This window comes from Coregonus clupeaformis, chromosome 21 (assembly GCF_020615455.1).
Source record: "Coregonus clupeaformis isolate EN_2021a chromosome 21, ASM2061545v1, whole genome shotgun sequence".
NCBI classification, from domain to species: Eukaryota; Metazoa; Chordata; class Actinopteri; order Salmoniformes; family Salmonidae; genus Coregonus; species Coregonus clupeaformis.
The window spans coordinates 30,182,977-30,196,422 of NC_059212.1; the positions used below are offsets into that span (position 1 = coordinate 30,182,977).

Genomic DNA, 13,446 nt, shown 5'->3' on the forward strand with positions numbered 1-13,446 from the left:
CATCATTGCATTAAAGATCCAGACCTCTTGGCAGATATAACTATGCTCGTTTACAACAGGGAGGTTGCAATACTGCACAAGCCAACGCCAATTAAAAAAGGGGTATGTCCAACAAAGGCAGCGGGATTATCCCCCACCTCTCCCTTTAAGAGTGTGCTCCAAGTCTCAGCTCCTTACCTGTATAAAAGACACCTGGGAGCCAGAAATCTTTCTGATTGAGAGGGGTCAAATACGTATTTCCCTCATTGAAATGCAAATCAATTTATAACATTTTTGACATGCGTTTTTCTGGATTTTGTTGTTATTCTGTCTCTCACTGTTCAAATAAACCTACCATTAAATTTATAGACTGATAATTTCTTTGTCAGTGGGCAAACGTACAAAATCAGCAGGGGATGAAATACTTTTTTCCCTCACTGTATAACCAATTAACATAAGCTCAATTAGTAATACAAATCTTCTGACAAAATAGTATTTTAGAGTTCAGTACATTCAGTAGGTGTTGACACATCTCCTTCATCTATACATGTAGAAATAGGACACCGACGATAGAAACTGTGATACAATTGGAAGAGCCCAGGCCAGAACGTGCTGGTAATCTTGGCTGTTTTTTCTTGTAAATACTTGTTTAGTTTTATTACGAACATTTTAATATTTTTCTAGTGATTTACTTGCCGCACAAAGTCTATAATAAAAGCCAATGTATGTAGCCTACCCATTGTTTTAAATTGTATTGTACAATCATACATGTTCAGATTTCCAGTGCTGTGAGTGCCTTTGGTCCTGTGCCTTTAATATAGAGGGCAGTGACGCTCTGTATCCTGCGAGGAGACTGGGATACTGCCGCATCCAAATGAACCTTACCTCTCTCTGCGGTCGCTAACAGTAAAACAAAGGAGAACAAATCGGTAGTTGCAGAAAATAAACTCATATCCAGTCATATCATGACGGAGAACACTAAAACGCACGTTATATTGCTGTCATGTGGAAGTTTTAACCCCATCACTAAAGGACACATTCATATGTTTGGTAAGCATTACCTACGCGCTGTTCTGTATATTTTGAAGATATGTTTTGTGCTCCAGATGTTGTGGGTAGGAGATATGTTTAAGAATGGCAAGGCGTTTAGGAGTCTAGGTTAGCATGGAAATTAACCTATATATCAGCATTATAATGTTAGAATTGCGTGGTGTTGTTGGGTTGATGTTTTGCCATAGACCTTTATTGGTATTCGCTGTCCATGAGGGAGGTGCTGAAATGGGCTACGGCCTCAGTGATGGAAATGTGATTATGTCAGAATGAAGTTAATGGTCTAATCATTGTAATTTCAGTTGGGGGTCTTTATTTCACTCTCTGTTTTTGAACACTACGTATGAATGACATTCATTAACAACAGAACCATTACATCTACAGCTTTAGATTATCCTATACAACTATATTGAGCGCACAGTATGTATCATTTCAGTGTAGCCTACGTAGGTGTATGCTGCATAGGCTGACTAGCCCTGAAAACGACAGCAAATGGACTTGAAAGAGCAGGCTAGGCTAGTTTGAGATATAAATACAGCATGTATACGGATGTGGAGCAACTGGACACAAGGGGCCTATTCAGCATGTTTGGGCATTGGTTGCCTGATAGCAGATACTGCGTCACTCATAATGAATGAGAAATCGTATCTCAAATCATAATAGCATACAATCTTTCTGTGCAGCCGATCAATAATGTAAAATAATTAGCTAAAACACAACTGGTATTCACCAATGAATGGAAATGCAGCAAAATGACAAGAAAACACATAGGCAAATCTATATCTCATAACTAAATATTTTCTCCTTTTTGACTTTATTGTTGCCCTGTATATCCCTTCTTTTTCATGTTCATTGACTGCTGACATACAATTTGAATAGTTAATGAAGGCAAACGCATTGTTGTCTTTGCCTTAACTGTTGTCAGTTTTCAACTGACATTTAATAACATGAAATAACTATTTCACCATGGCTTATCACTAAGGAAAATATTAGAGTTTTCTTGTTACCTGAAACATTACTGATTCTACACACAATTCAGTAATTGCACAATGCTACAATTAGGGAGATCACATTTCAACAGCCAGCCAAATGCATCAGTATATTGATGAAAACAATCACAGTAGAACTAGTAAAGTACTGTATTTTATAATACACATAAACTATCTTGTCCACCAATATATAGTAATGTCTATATGCTATAAAAATGAATGCACCTCTAAAGGAGGCAAACAATTTATATAAAAGGGAGTTAAATTACTGTCATCCAAAATCAGGAATAGGAGGGGGTGCACCATAGGCTAGTAACTTCAAAATGACTAAATCCTAAGAGTCATTAGAATAGAGTGAGTGAAATCATTATGCTGCAGCAGTAGTGAGTGAACCTGGAATATCATGAGGCAGAGGGAAAAAGCATCCATGTTTCTATGACCTATTTTTCCAAACCACCTCTCTGCATGCCTTGCTTGCAGTGGCTGTTATAGAAAAAGGAAAGTACTCTAGCTGCACATGAGTGGAATGGAAACTCCCCACAGTGAGCCCTTCTGACTCATAAAGGGATTACATGAAACAACCGAAAGTGAAGAAGCAAACAAATGCATTTATCATGGACTAAGACTACTGAATAAAATACTTGTGGGTGGTGTCAGATCATCATACATTTCGATATTGATTCTATCAATCTATGTTGTTAAGAAGGATTGCGATTCTCTTGAGATGGTAATGGTGGAGGGCATGAAGCTCATTAATACCTAATTCAAAAGTCTTCACTAGTAGAACCCTTAGGTATGTTCCATATGGCACCCTACTCCATATATAGTGCATTACACTCTTAACACCTTTGTCCAAATGGCACCCTATTCCATATATAGTGCACTACACTTATAACACCTTTTTTTCTATCTAGAACCTATAAGGGTTCTTCGGCTATCCCAAAGGTAAACCCTTTGAAGAACCCTTTTTGGTTCCAGGTAGAACCCTTTTGGGTTCCAGGTAGAACCCTTTTGGGTTTCATGTAGAACCCTCTGTGTAAAGGGTTCATGGAACCAAAATTGTTCTTCCTGGACCCAAAAAGGGTTCTTCAAAGGGTTCTCCCTTTGGACAGCCAATTAACCCTTTTAGATTCGAAATAGCACCTTCTTTTCTAAGAGTGTACCCACTCTTCCTTAATAAATAATGCATATTTTTATGACTTTACATCTGTAATGGCTCTGGTCAATTTACACAGGAACTGTACATCACACACTTTGAGCTGAGCTGATGACTTGCAACACATAGGCTCCAGTAGCTTTCCACATTCACATAAAGGCTTGAAGAGGGCTGAAACAATGAGGTTCTCTGTTGGTGGCATGCAGGCAGTAACTCCACAACGACAACAGAATGAATAGATGAATGCTTGCCCTGTGGTCGAAACAAAAAGTCCTCATCAATCAACTTCAATTTGAAAAAGGCTGAAAAAGCTTCTGGAATTCTTTGATCAGTTTCCCTGGAGATGAACTGTAATAATTGTAATTTGCACGGATCCACTGGCGAGTCAGACTTCATTTACTGTAACTAAGCAAAATATTCAGCAACACATCAGGTTGATTCACAATAGTGCCCTGTGGAAAACAATTTATTCATGATTGAATGACAACACCGTTATAGACTGTTTATTACAAGCAGAAATTCAGTGACCAAACTTCTCATGACAGAATTGGAAACATTTAGCTGATGGCAGACAATAAGACACAGGTTACCTGGTTAAAACTGTAATGTTGTGCACACTATGAACTATGATAAGTATGTTTACAAGTATGTACTGCGTCTGCTTTACAGAGAAAGCCAGAGAATACCTGCACAAAACAGGGAAGTTCATTGTGATTGGGGGCATCATCTCTCCTGTACATGACTCCTATGGAAAACCGGTACGAAATTATTTGATATCTACGAAGTGGATTTGTTTGAGTAACTAACAAACAACCACCTCAACCAATGATCTGATTTGATTGACAGGAGTACAATTTAGAGCAAATTAACTGGTGGTTATTTTTATGAATGAGTGATCGCTTTGGGTGGTCCTCCTGTGTAGGTGTTGTTGCTGCATTCAGATTATATAAGCCACCTCTAATACTATCGTCATCTATTCTCCTGAGCCATTTCTGGAATAAATTAAAAGCTTGTCCCAGTTTCTCTCTCTATAAGAAACAGAAAACATGAATAATAAATGTAAGAGAAATGCTGTTTCAGTCAGATCATGAATCTTCTGTGCATTTTTTTCATCACTGTGTCTCTAGCATGAATGAGGATTGGATTAGTATGTTATCATTGTTGTGGTTGCACAAATGATTGACATCAGTTATAGACTGTAATCTTCAGCCATTTTCCACAAATCTATATTCCTCATAGATAAAACATGTAAAACCAGTCGATTACCATGCAGAGGCACGCAATAGAGAGAATGAACACAATGTCTGCATCCCAAATGGCACCCTATTCCCCAAATATTGCACTATATAGGAAATAGGGTGTGATTTGGGATGCACACAACGAACACAATGGCAGCAGCTTATTGATCCCCTGTGTGTTCACAGGGTCTGGTCCCCAGCAGACATCGTCTCACCATGTGTCAACTGGCAGTCCAGTCCTCTGACTGGATCAGGTGAGTCAGTGGATATATCCGTTCAGAACAACAAGACTGCGTACCAAATGGCACCCTATTCCCTACATTGTGCACTACTTTTGACAAGAACCCAATGGGCATGGTCAAAAGTTGTGCACTATAAAGGGGATACTGTGCCATTTGGGACACAGTCCAAGTGAATCTTGAATGGCAGTAAGTATCTTGAATGGACTCTATTAGTCCCATGAGACAGGATGTGTTTCTGGCAATGTCATTAACAAGACACAGTGTGAGGTATTTAGCAGATGTGCAATATCATCAGTTCTATTATCCTACTAATGAGAAGGATAGAGATCAGGGCCCGTATTCATAATCTAAAAGTAGTAGGAATGCTGATCTAGGATCAGTTTTGCCTTTTAGATTATGATGAATAGACAGGGGGGGACCTGATCCTAGATCAGTACTTCTTCTCTGAGGCGTTTTATGAATACAGGCCCAGAAGTACACAGCTGTTCATCTATCATGTGTTATTTTCCTGCAGAGTGGATCCCTGGGAGTGCTACCAGGACACATGGCAGACTACGTGCAGTGTGCTGGAACATCATCGTGACCTCATGAAGGTAAGCCAGGCCAACTCAGGGAATAACGACTGGTTACGGTTACTCAGGCCACACTGTATTGCATGAGCTGTACATTCGGCAGTGAAGGATAATATCAAGAGCAATTTGATAAAAAATTTGGTAGTTCAGAGAGAAGAGAGTTCAAGGTAGCCTACACTAAATGCCTCAGACTTAGCTACTGTGTATGGAATGTATTCATAGATGATGAATTAATGCACGGCCCACTGGCTAGTTGACGTGTGTGGTGGAAGTATTTATAAGGACTAAGAGCAATTTGAACTGTTTTTATAAATGACCCGTACCTTTACTGTATGCTGGGATTGTTTCCACGGCAACTAAATATTATGTTATTTTCAAACATCTGCTGTAGAATCAGCCTGGTATCAGCAGAAAAGCATCAATCTGGCTTATGTGAATACATTGCATTCACTCGGGGGGGGAAGATTAGTGTCACAATATTGATGCCTAGAGTTACGCATCAGATACATGATGCCTAAGTGAATACATTGCATTCAATGGGGGGAAGATTAGTGTCACAATATTGATGCCTAGAGTTACGCATCAGATACATGATGCCTAAGTGAATACATTGCATTCAATGGGGGGAAGATTAGTGTCACAATATTGATGCCTAGAGATAAGCTTCAGGGTCTTGATGCCTAAGTGAATACATTGCATTCAATGAGATTGATGCATAGAAATGCATCAAGTCGTTGACACATAAATCAATTGCATTCATGTCTGTTGGTTTCTCTCTTTTTTTTTTTTTGTCATTTAGCAGACGCTCTTATCCAGAGCGACTTACAGTTAGTGAGTGCATACATTATTTTTTTATTTTTCATACTGGCCCCCCGTGGGAATCGAACCCACAACCCTGGCGTTGCAAACGCCATGCTCTACCAACTGAGCTACATCCCTGCCGGCCATTCCCTCCCCTACTCTGGACGACGCTGGGCCAATTGTGCGCCGCCCTCTTCTCTCTCTCTTCCCTCCCTCCCTCCCTCCCTCCCTCCCTCCCTCCCTCTGCCTCTCTCTCTACCTCATCTTTATCCCCTTTCCTTTTCTTCTCACCCCTCCCATTCTTTCACCCCCTCCACCCTCTACCCTTCCCTCCCTCTCTCTCTCTCTTCTCTCCCTCATTCTCTCTCTCGCTCTCCTTCCCCCTCTATCTATCTCTATTCTATAATCCCCCCTCTATATAGCAAAAAAGTTGGTGCTAAATTTGAAATGTGTAATTTGGTGAAAGACTCAGACAGACAGACACACTCACAGACAGACGGACAGACAGACAGACAGACAGACAGACAGACAGACAGACAGACAGACAGACAGACAGACAGACAGACAGACAGACAGACAGACAGACAGACAGACAGACAGACAGACAGACAAACAGAGGTCCTCTAGTATTGCAAGACCATTGTGTCCAATGGAGGTCCAAAATAATTTTGGGCCGATTGACTTCAAATTTCATATGCCGGGTCATAACAGTCGCCGGTCACAAATGTGTAAAATTCCTAGAGATAAGGTGCTTTTGACATCATTAGAATGATTAAGTCTAGAAACACAATTCACATATGGGATCGTTCAGCAGACACTCCCGATGAACGCAAGCCTACACCTGACCATGTGAAATTAACTCTTCACAGTGAAAACATTTTTCCATAGAAAAACATTACGTACAGCCATTACATAACCATGACGCCCCCGTGAACTGCGATTGAGCTAGCTAACCATCCTTGCAGACAACCCATCGTGACTTTACAGGGATGCCTTGTGATGAGGTTCAGCTTCCTGTGGCAACGGGAAGTGGCTTAATTCATCCTCAAGATGGTCCTTCATTCTCACCCTGCAGTTACACAAAAACACTGGATTCCATCCTCTGTGAAACGGTCAGTTCTTAACGTCAAAGCTTGAAACTGGGGCATTGAAACTGGGGCAAGTGACCCCAGGAGGCCTTCTGACTCATAAAGGGATTACATGAAACAACCGAAAGTGAAGAAGCAAACAAATGCATTTATCATGGACTAAGACTACTGAATAAAATACTTGTGGGTGGTGTCAGATCGTCATACATTTCGATATTGATTCTATCAATCTATGTTGTTAAGAAGGATTGCGATTCTCTTGAGATGGTAATGGTGGAGGGCATGAAGCTCATTAATACCTAATTCAAAAGTCTTCACTAGTAGAACCCTTAGGTATGTTCCATATGGCACCCTACTCCATATATAGTGCATTACACTCTTAACACCTTTGTCCAAATGGCACCCTATTCCATATATAGTGCATTACACTCTTAACACCTTTTTTTCTATCTAGAACCTAAAAGGGTTCTTCGGCTATCCCAAAGGTAAACCCTTTGAAGAACCCTTTTTGGTTCCAGGTAGAACCCTTTTGGGTTTCAGGTAAAACCCTCTGTGTAAAGAGAGAGCGGGGGGGTGGGGATAGGGAAAGAGAGGAGGGAGAGAGAAGAAAATGATAAATAGAAGGGAGAGAGGAGGGAGAGAGAGGGGGTGAAAGAAGGAGAGGGAGAGCAAAGAGAAGGATGGGGGATATAAGGAGGTAGAGAGAGAGACAGAGGGAGGCAAATAGAGGGAGGGAGGGAGGGTTGGTGAATAGAGAGAGTGATAGATAGAGGGAGAGAAAGATAGCAAGAGGAAGGGAGGGGGAGAGAGAAGAGAGAGAGATGGAGAGGGGGATTACAGAATAGATAGAGAGAGAGAGAGAGAGAGAGAGAGAGAGAGAGAGGGAGAGAGAGAGGAGGGTGAGAGGGTGGAGGGGTGAAAGAAGGGGGAGAGAGAGAGAGCGAGAGAGAGAGCGCACTTTGGCGCTTATCTCTAGGCATCAATATTATGACACTAATCTTCCCCCAATTTAACATAATGAATGCACATACTCGTTATGTTTCTTGATGTGTCACTTTTTGCAAAAACGTACCAGATTGACACTTTTCAATTACATCATGTTGGTAGTATGTGACAAATCCAATCCTTCCATCAGAATGTGGGCAATCTGTTTGTGCTGCTGACCTAAGCTGGATCAAATTCCCTGGGACTACAAGTGTCAATTATGGTGTTTTCCTGTCCACAGAGAGTCACAGGGTGTATTCTATCCAATGTGAACACACCGTCCACAACTCCAGTGATCGGCCAACCACAGAATAAGACTCAGACTGCCATCTATCAGAACCACAACACAATAAACAACAAGCCCATTGCCAGTGAGTGATTGTGTATATATACAAACGTATTTGAGATAAAAATGTATGCCATTTGGATTAGGATGAGAATCAAGGTCTAATTCCTTGAAAATCTGCAATATAATTTATTGTTGATGAAAAAGAGGAAACGTTGTTATAATGTACAGGGAAATTAATTGTCTGCTCTGTAAATATTTTTCAATGGATGTAATTTGCCGCTAGAAAATGTCTGATGTTTTCTTCCATATTAAGATAAAGGCGAAAGAAACGCACACCTATTTAGGCGAGGTGCTGGCTGACGGCGTAAAACACTTGAAAAAGAAAAGGAAAGCCGGACACTCTAGGAGCTCAGATGCAATAATTTAATATCCTAATAACCAACGTTTCGACAGACAAGCTGTCTTCATCAGGGTATAATATTATACGTTGGTTATTAGAATATTAAATTATTGCATCTGAGCTCCTAGAGTGTGCGGCTTTCCTTTTCTTTTACTGATGTTTTCTTCCATATACCTAAACAGTTAAGCTGTGGGGGAAGATGAGTGAGAGCTTGGGCAAAATTTGCTGTGTTCGCCCCCACATTGACCGTTTCACCTTTGTAGGTAAGTAGGCTACACAAGCAACTTCCTGAAAAACATACAATTCTAAGTGTATAGTAAGGTCACGATTGATTAATGAAATTATAACCTTTTCTTGTATCATTTTTAATTTTATCTCAAAAGATGAAAATGCCAACCTTGGCACTGCAATGCGATATGAGGAAATTGGTGAGTTAACACTCTTTTGTATGTCTCCATAAGATTTATATATTACCAATATTGCATACAGTATATCGTCAGAATACAAAAGCTTTTGCTTAGGTCATTAGATTTTCCCTTAACGACCCATAATAACTTCATTATCGAATCATTGAAAAGGAAGTTATCTTATCCAACTCTTTGTTTATTGGGTGTCTAATTTCTGTCTTCCTCTCTATTGTCCAGAGTTGCGCATCTTGCTCCTATGTGGCAGTGATCTTCTGGAGTCATTCTGCATCCCTGGCCTATGGAAAGACAGTGATGTAAGCCCTCTCACTCTTTCTCTTACCCATCTTCTTAGGTCTGTTGTGAAAAATAATTGTATTTCTTTGCATAGTATATATACCTGCCTAATGGCATGCGCTAAAGTTCTATTAAAGCAAACATAGTCAGACCTGTAGAGGTCAAAGGGAACACTGCAAGACGAATAGTTTTGAATAATGACGACATTTTAATCTATCCAGTGTCCACTTAGAGTCATGAATGCAAATGATTTGATACCCTAATGAGCATAATGTTGCATTCGAGATACTTTACCAAAACTATTACAGTCACCCATTTCATTAGCATTGGAAGGTAATACTGCAATGTGTCATACAAATGGTTTGCAGATGGAGGTGATTGTGGGAGACTTTGGGATTGTTGTTGTGCCTCGGGACGGAGTTGATACAGAGAGGATAATGAACCATTCCTCTGTGCTGCGCAAGTACAAGGTAGAATCTACATTATGAGCCTATGAGTCATGAGCTTGGTGAAAAGTGGAAAACCAATAAGCTTGATAATGTAATCTATTAAAAGCGTATTATGTTAATGTATTAACATCAACTCTGAACCACAGAAAATTATAAATGTCAATTTATTAATTCTATAACGTGTAAAACTTTTTTTTCCAGGATAACATCACTGTAGTAAAAGACGATGCCAACCACCCAATGTCCATTGTCAGTTCAACCAAGAGCAGGTTAGTGTGAATTGTAAACTGGGTGGTTCGAGCCCTGAATGCTGATTGGCTGACAGCCGTGGTATATCAGTATACCACAGGGATGACAAAACATTTTTTTTTTTTTTTACTGCTCTAATTACATTGGTAACCAGTTTATAATAGCAATAGGCACCTCGGGGGTCATGCCTAAGAACAGCCCTTAGCCGTGGTATATTGGCCATATACCACACCCCCTCATGCCTTATTGCTTAATTATAATTGATCTACCATCATTGGGCCTCCATTAGGAATATTTAATAAATAATGATGGACTGTTCTTTATTATTATTGTCTCTTTTTCACTCTGGAAAAGTTTGGTTATTTTTCACAAATATGGATGTCTCTTAATGTACCACTTCGGTTGCTGTTTAGTGGCTCTTGGGTGTAACCAAAACGTTTGCTAAACATTAGGGGGCAGTTTCCCGAACACAGATTAAGCCTAGTCCTAGACTAAAAAGCTATTTCAATGTAGATTCTCCATTAAGCTTGCTTTTTAGTCCAGGACTAGGCTTAGTCTGTGTCCAAGAAACCGCACCTAGAGGTTGAACTAAGCTGTTCCCATAGAACATTCTAATCATTGTAATTCTATGGTTGTTCCCTTCCCTCAGACTGGCCCTGCAGCACGGTGACGGCCATGTGGTGGACTACCTGAACCAGCCAGTCATCGACTACATCCTGCAGAGTCAGCTCTACATCAATGCTTCTGGATAGGAACTACTGCTTTGGCCTGCTGGCATATTGTCCCAGTCTGTCTTTCATGTGAAACGTATACTCCTCTTGAGCTAGTGCTTTTCCATTTAAAGATATCCATGTCCCTTCTTACTGTATCATAGTGACCCATCTGACCTGTGGATGTACAGCGAGGTGCCTGAGAGCTGTGTGTACGTGTGGACCACCTTCACAACTGACTTTGTGTAAGCTGCGCCGGCCGGGTGGGATAGAGAGGGGGATGGGGTTTTGGGTTGTGTCCCAAGTAGCATAATTTTCCCTATTGTGCACTACTTTAGACCTTGCCAACAATAGTGCACTTTATAGGGAATAGGGTGAAATTTAGGATGCAGCCTTGACATCATGAAGAGAGTGTGCAGAGATTGTAACCTATTGCATTTAGGCCTTTGCTGTTGATTTAAATCTCTCCGTTTTTAGACTGCATGCTTAGAAAGTTTCTGTTCTGACATGAGTACTTACTCATGTCGTAGATATGATATGTTGTGAAAGTGTTTGCAAAAAAACGAACATATAGTGGGTACCCACCCCTCACTTCATTTTCTATTCACTCTAAATCTACTGTATGTACAGAAGTATCTGTATTGATGTATCTGCGATTGCATATCAATGCCTAAATGTTTGGTCTTCAGTGGGCATTCATGCAAAATGTACATCTGTTTGCACATAAGAGAATGATTTGTACATTGATTTCTTTTTGTGTGCAAAGGATTTTACAAGTTTCTTCTGCTTGCCACTGGGAAAATGACCACGACTCCCAAAACAAATGCAATTAACCTGTTTCTTACTTTGTGCTATGTAGCTAGCTGCTCAAGATTCTTTTAAATATTGAGGAAAAAAACAACCGCACAAACTACAGAACTGCATTTCATGTGCCATGGGGATGAATTCACATATGCAAGTCTCTCCCTCTCCTTGCACTTAACACTCTGTCATAATAACATCAATCTGAAATAAATGTGCTCTAATGTTGTACTGCAAAGGAAGTGGGGATATAGCCTTTGATCAGTAGTTTCTTACTAAAACTTCTCATGGTCAGGGCCAAGACACTTTAGACAGTTTGGTTTAATGAGCATTGAGTGTAACCCTTGCTTTATACAGTCTTACTGCAAGGAAGGGTAAATGAGTGTATATGTGCACATTTTGGTTTAATAAGTGGTTTTAATTGTGACCAAAGCATCTTGCATACATATTTACAGTAGCTTTGTATGTGTAAATTTGGCTAAGATTATTAGGTTATTCAATTTTAATAGCAAGGAAGCAAAAGCAAAATACATTCCACTATTTCCGGAAATGTCATGGTTCATGATTTTTAAGAAATAGACACACAAGTGCTAGTTGTCCATATAGTAATGTCATTCTCCAGCCTTGTGGAGAGCATAGAAGCCTGACATGATGCAAGACTATCAATAGACAATTTTCAAGTCGTGTCGAAAGTAATATTACATTTTATCTGGAATGGCCAGAAAACGTTAAAACAGGCATATTTACATAACGAACATGAGTTGGAGGGTTAAAACTATTGAATATTAAAGAATTAAACCTCTCACTTAAAAAGACTGAAAATGATATCTAAATCCAAACTGTTTTTTGAGCAGGCTACATTTGACAATGGAACCCTGTTTAAAGGCATACAGAGTTGGTTACAATTCCAATTTCATCCTCCAGAAGAGGCAGAACAAATATTACAGAAAATAATATGGCTAAACTCCAGTGTACTGATAGAGGAAAGACAATGTTTATGAATGACATTGTAAATAAGGACAGTCAAATTTTGTCACACAAGCAAGTAATTAACAAAGGTGTATGGAGATGTATGCTCAATACAAAAGTATAACCAACTCATCGCAGCTCTGACATAAAAATGGATGTGGCAATTACTCATAAGAGAAAGGGATGAATTAGTTTGTCTGCTGCCAATCAAAAACCATGCATGGCTTAAAATGACTAGTATAAATTGTATCAGTTTAACTTAAGGTCGAGAGGTTTGACTATACCGCATAAAATTCAAGATAGTTGGGAACAGATTTTTGATGTTCCAATACCACGTCATTGGGTTTATGAACTGATATATAAAACAACATTTGACACATCAATCTGTTCTTTTCAATTTAAACTATTATATAAATTCTTGCCACAAAAATAATGTTCACTATAAGGGGCATTGAACAGTCAGCCCTGTGCAGACTGCAACAAAGAAACAGAATCAACAGATCATTTATTTTTGTACTGTGCTTCGGTGGCTCGCTTTTGGAGTCAGGTCCAGGAGTGGTTGCTGAGTCATAATGTCTGTGTTCAGATGGACCTACAAACAGTACTGTTAGGAGATCTGAAAAACCACGATCAATCAATGGGAAATATGATTATATGCTTAGGTAAAGTATTTATTTTTAGGGCAATCGTGGTAGAAATGGTACAAATAGAGAAACAGTAAAATAGAAGGATGTATTGCAAAAGGAAATAGTAAAATGGTAATATACGTGGGAAAGATG

General features: G+C 39.7%; 1 protein-coding gene across 1 annotated transcript; it reads left to right on the forward strand.

Annotated features, from left to right (window-relative positions):
- Positions 1 to 827: 827 nt before the first annotated feature.
- nmnat2 (nicotinamide nucleotide adenylyltransferase 2) lies at positions 828 to 12,785 on the forward strand. The gene is made up of 11 exons (XM_041842023.1): positions 828 to 1,029; positions 3,844 to 3,932; positions 4,599 to 4,666; positions 5,169 to 5,247; positions 8,341 to 8,470; positions 8,971 to 9,051; positions 9,172 to 9,216; positions 9,433 to 9,509; positions 9,858 to 9,959; positions 10,140 to 10,207; positions 10,837 to 12,785. The coding sequence occupies exons 1-11, from the start codon at positions 945 to 947 to the stop codon at positions 10,937 to 10,939; spliced, it is 927 nt and encodes a 308-aa protein (XP_041697957.1). The 5' UTR covers positions 828 to 944; the 3' UTR covers positions 10,940 to 12,785.
- The last annotated feature ends 661 nt before the right edge of the window (positions 12,786 to 13,446 follow it).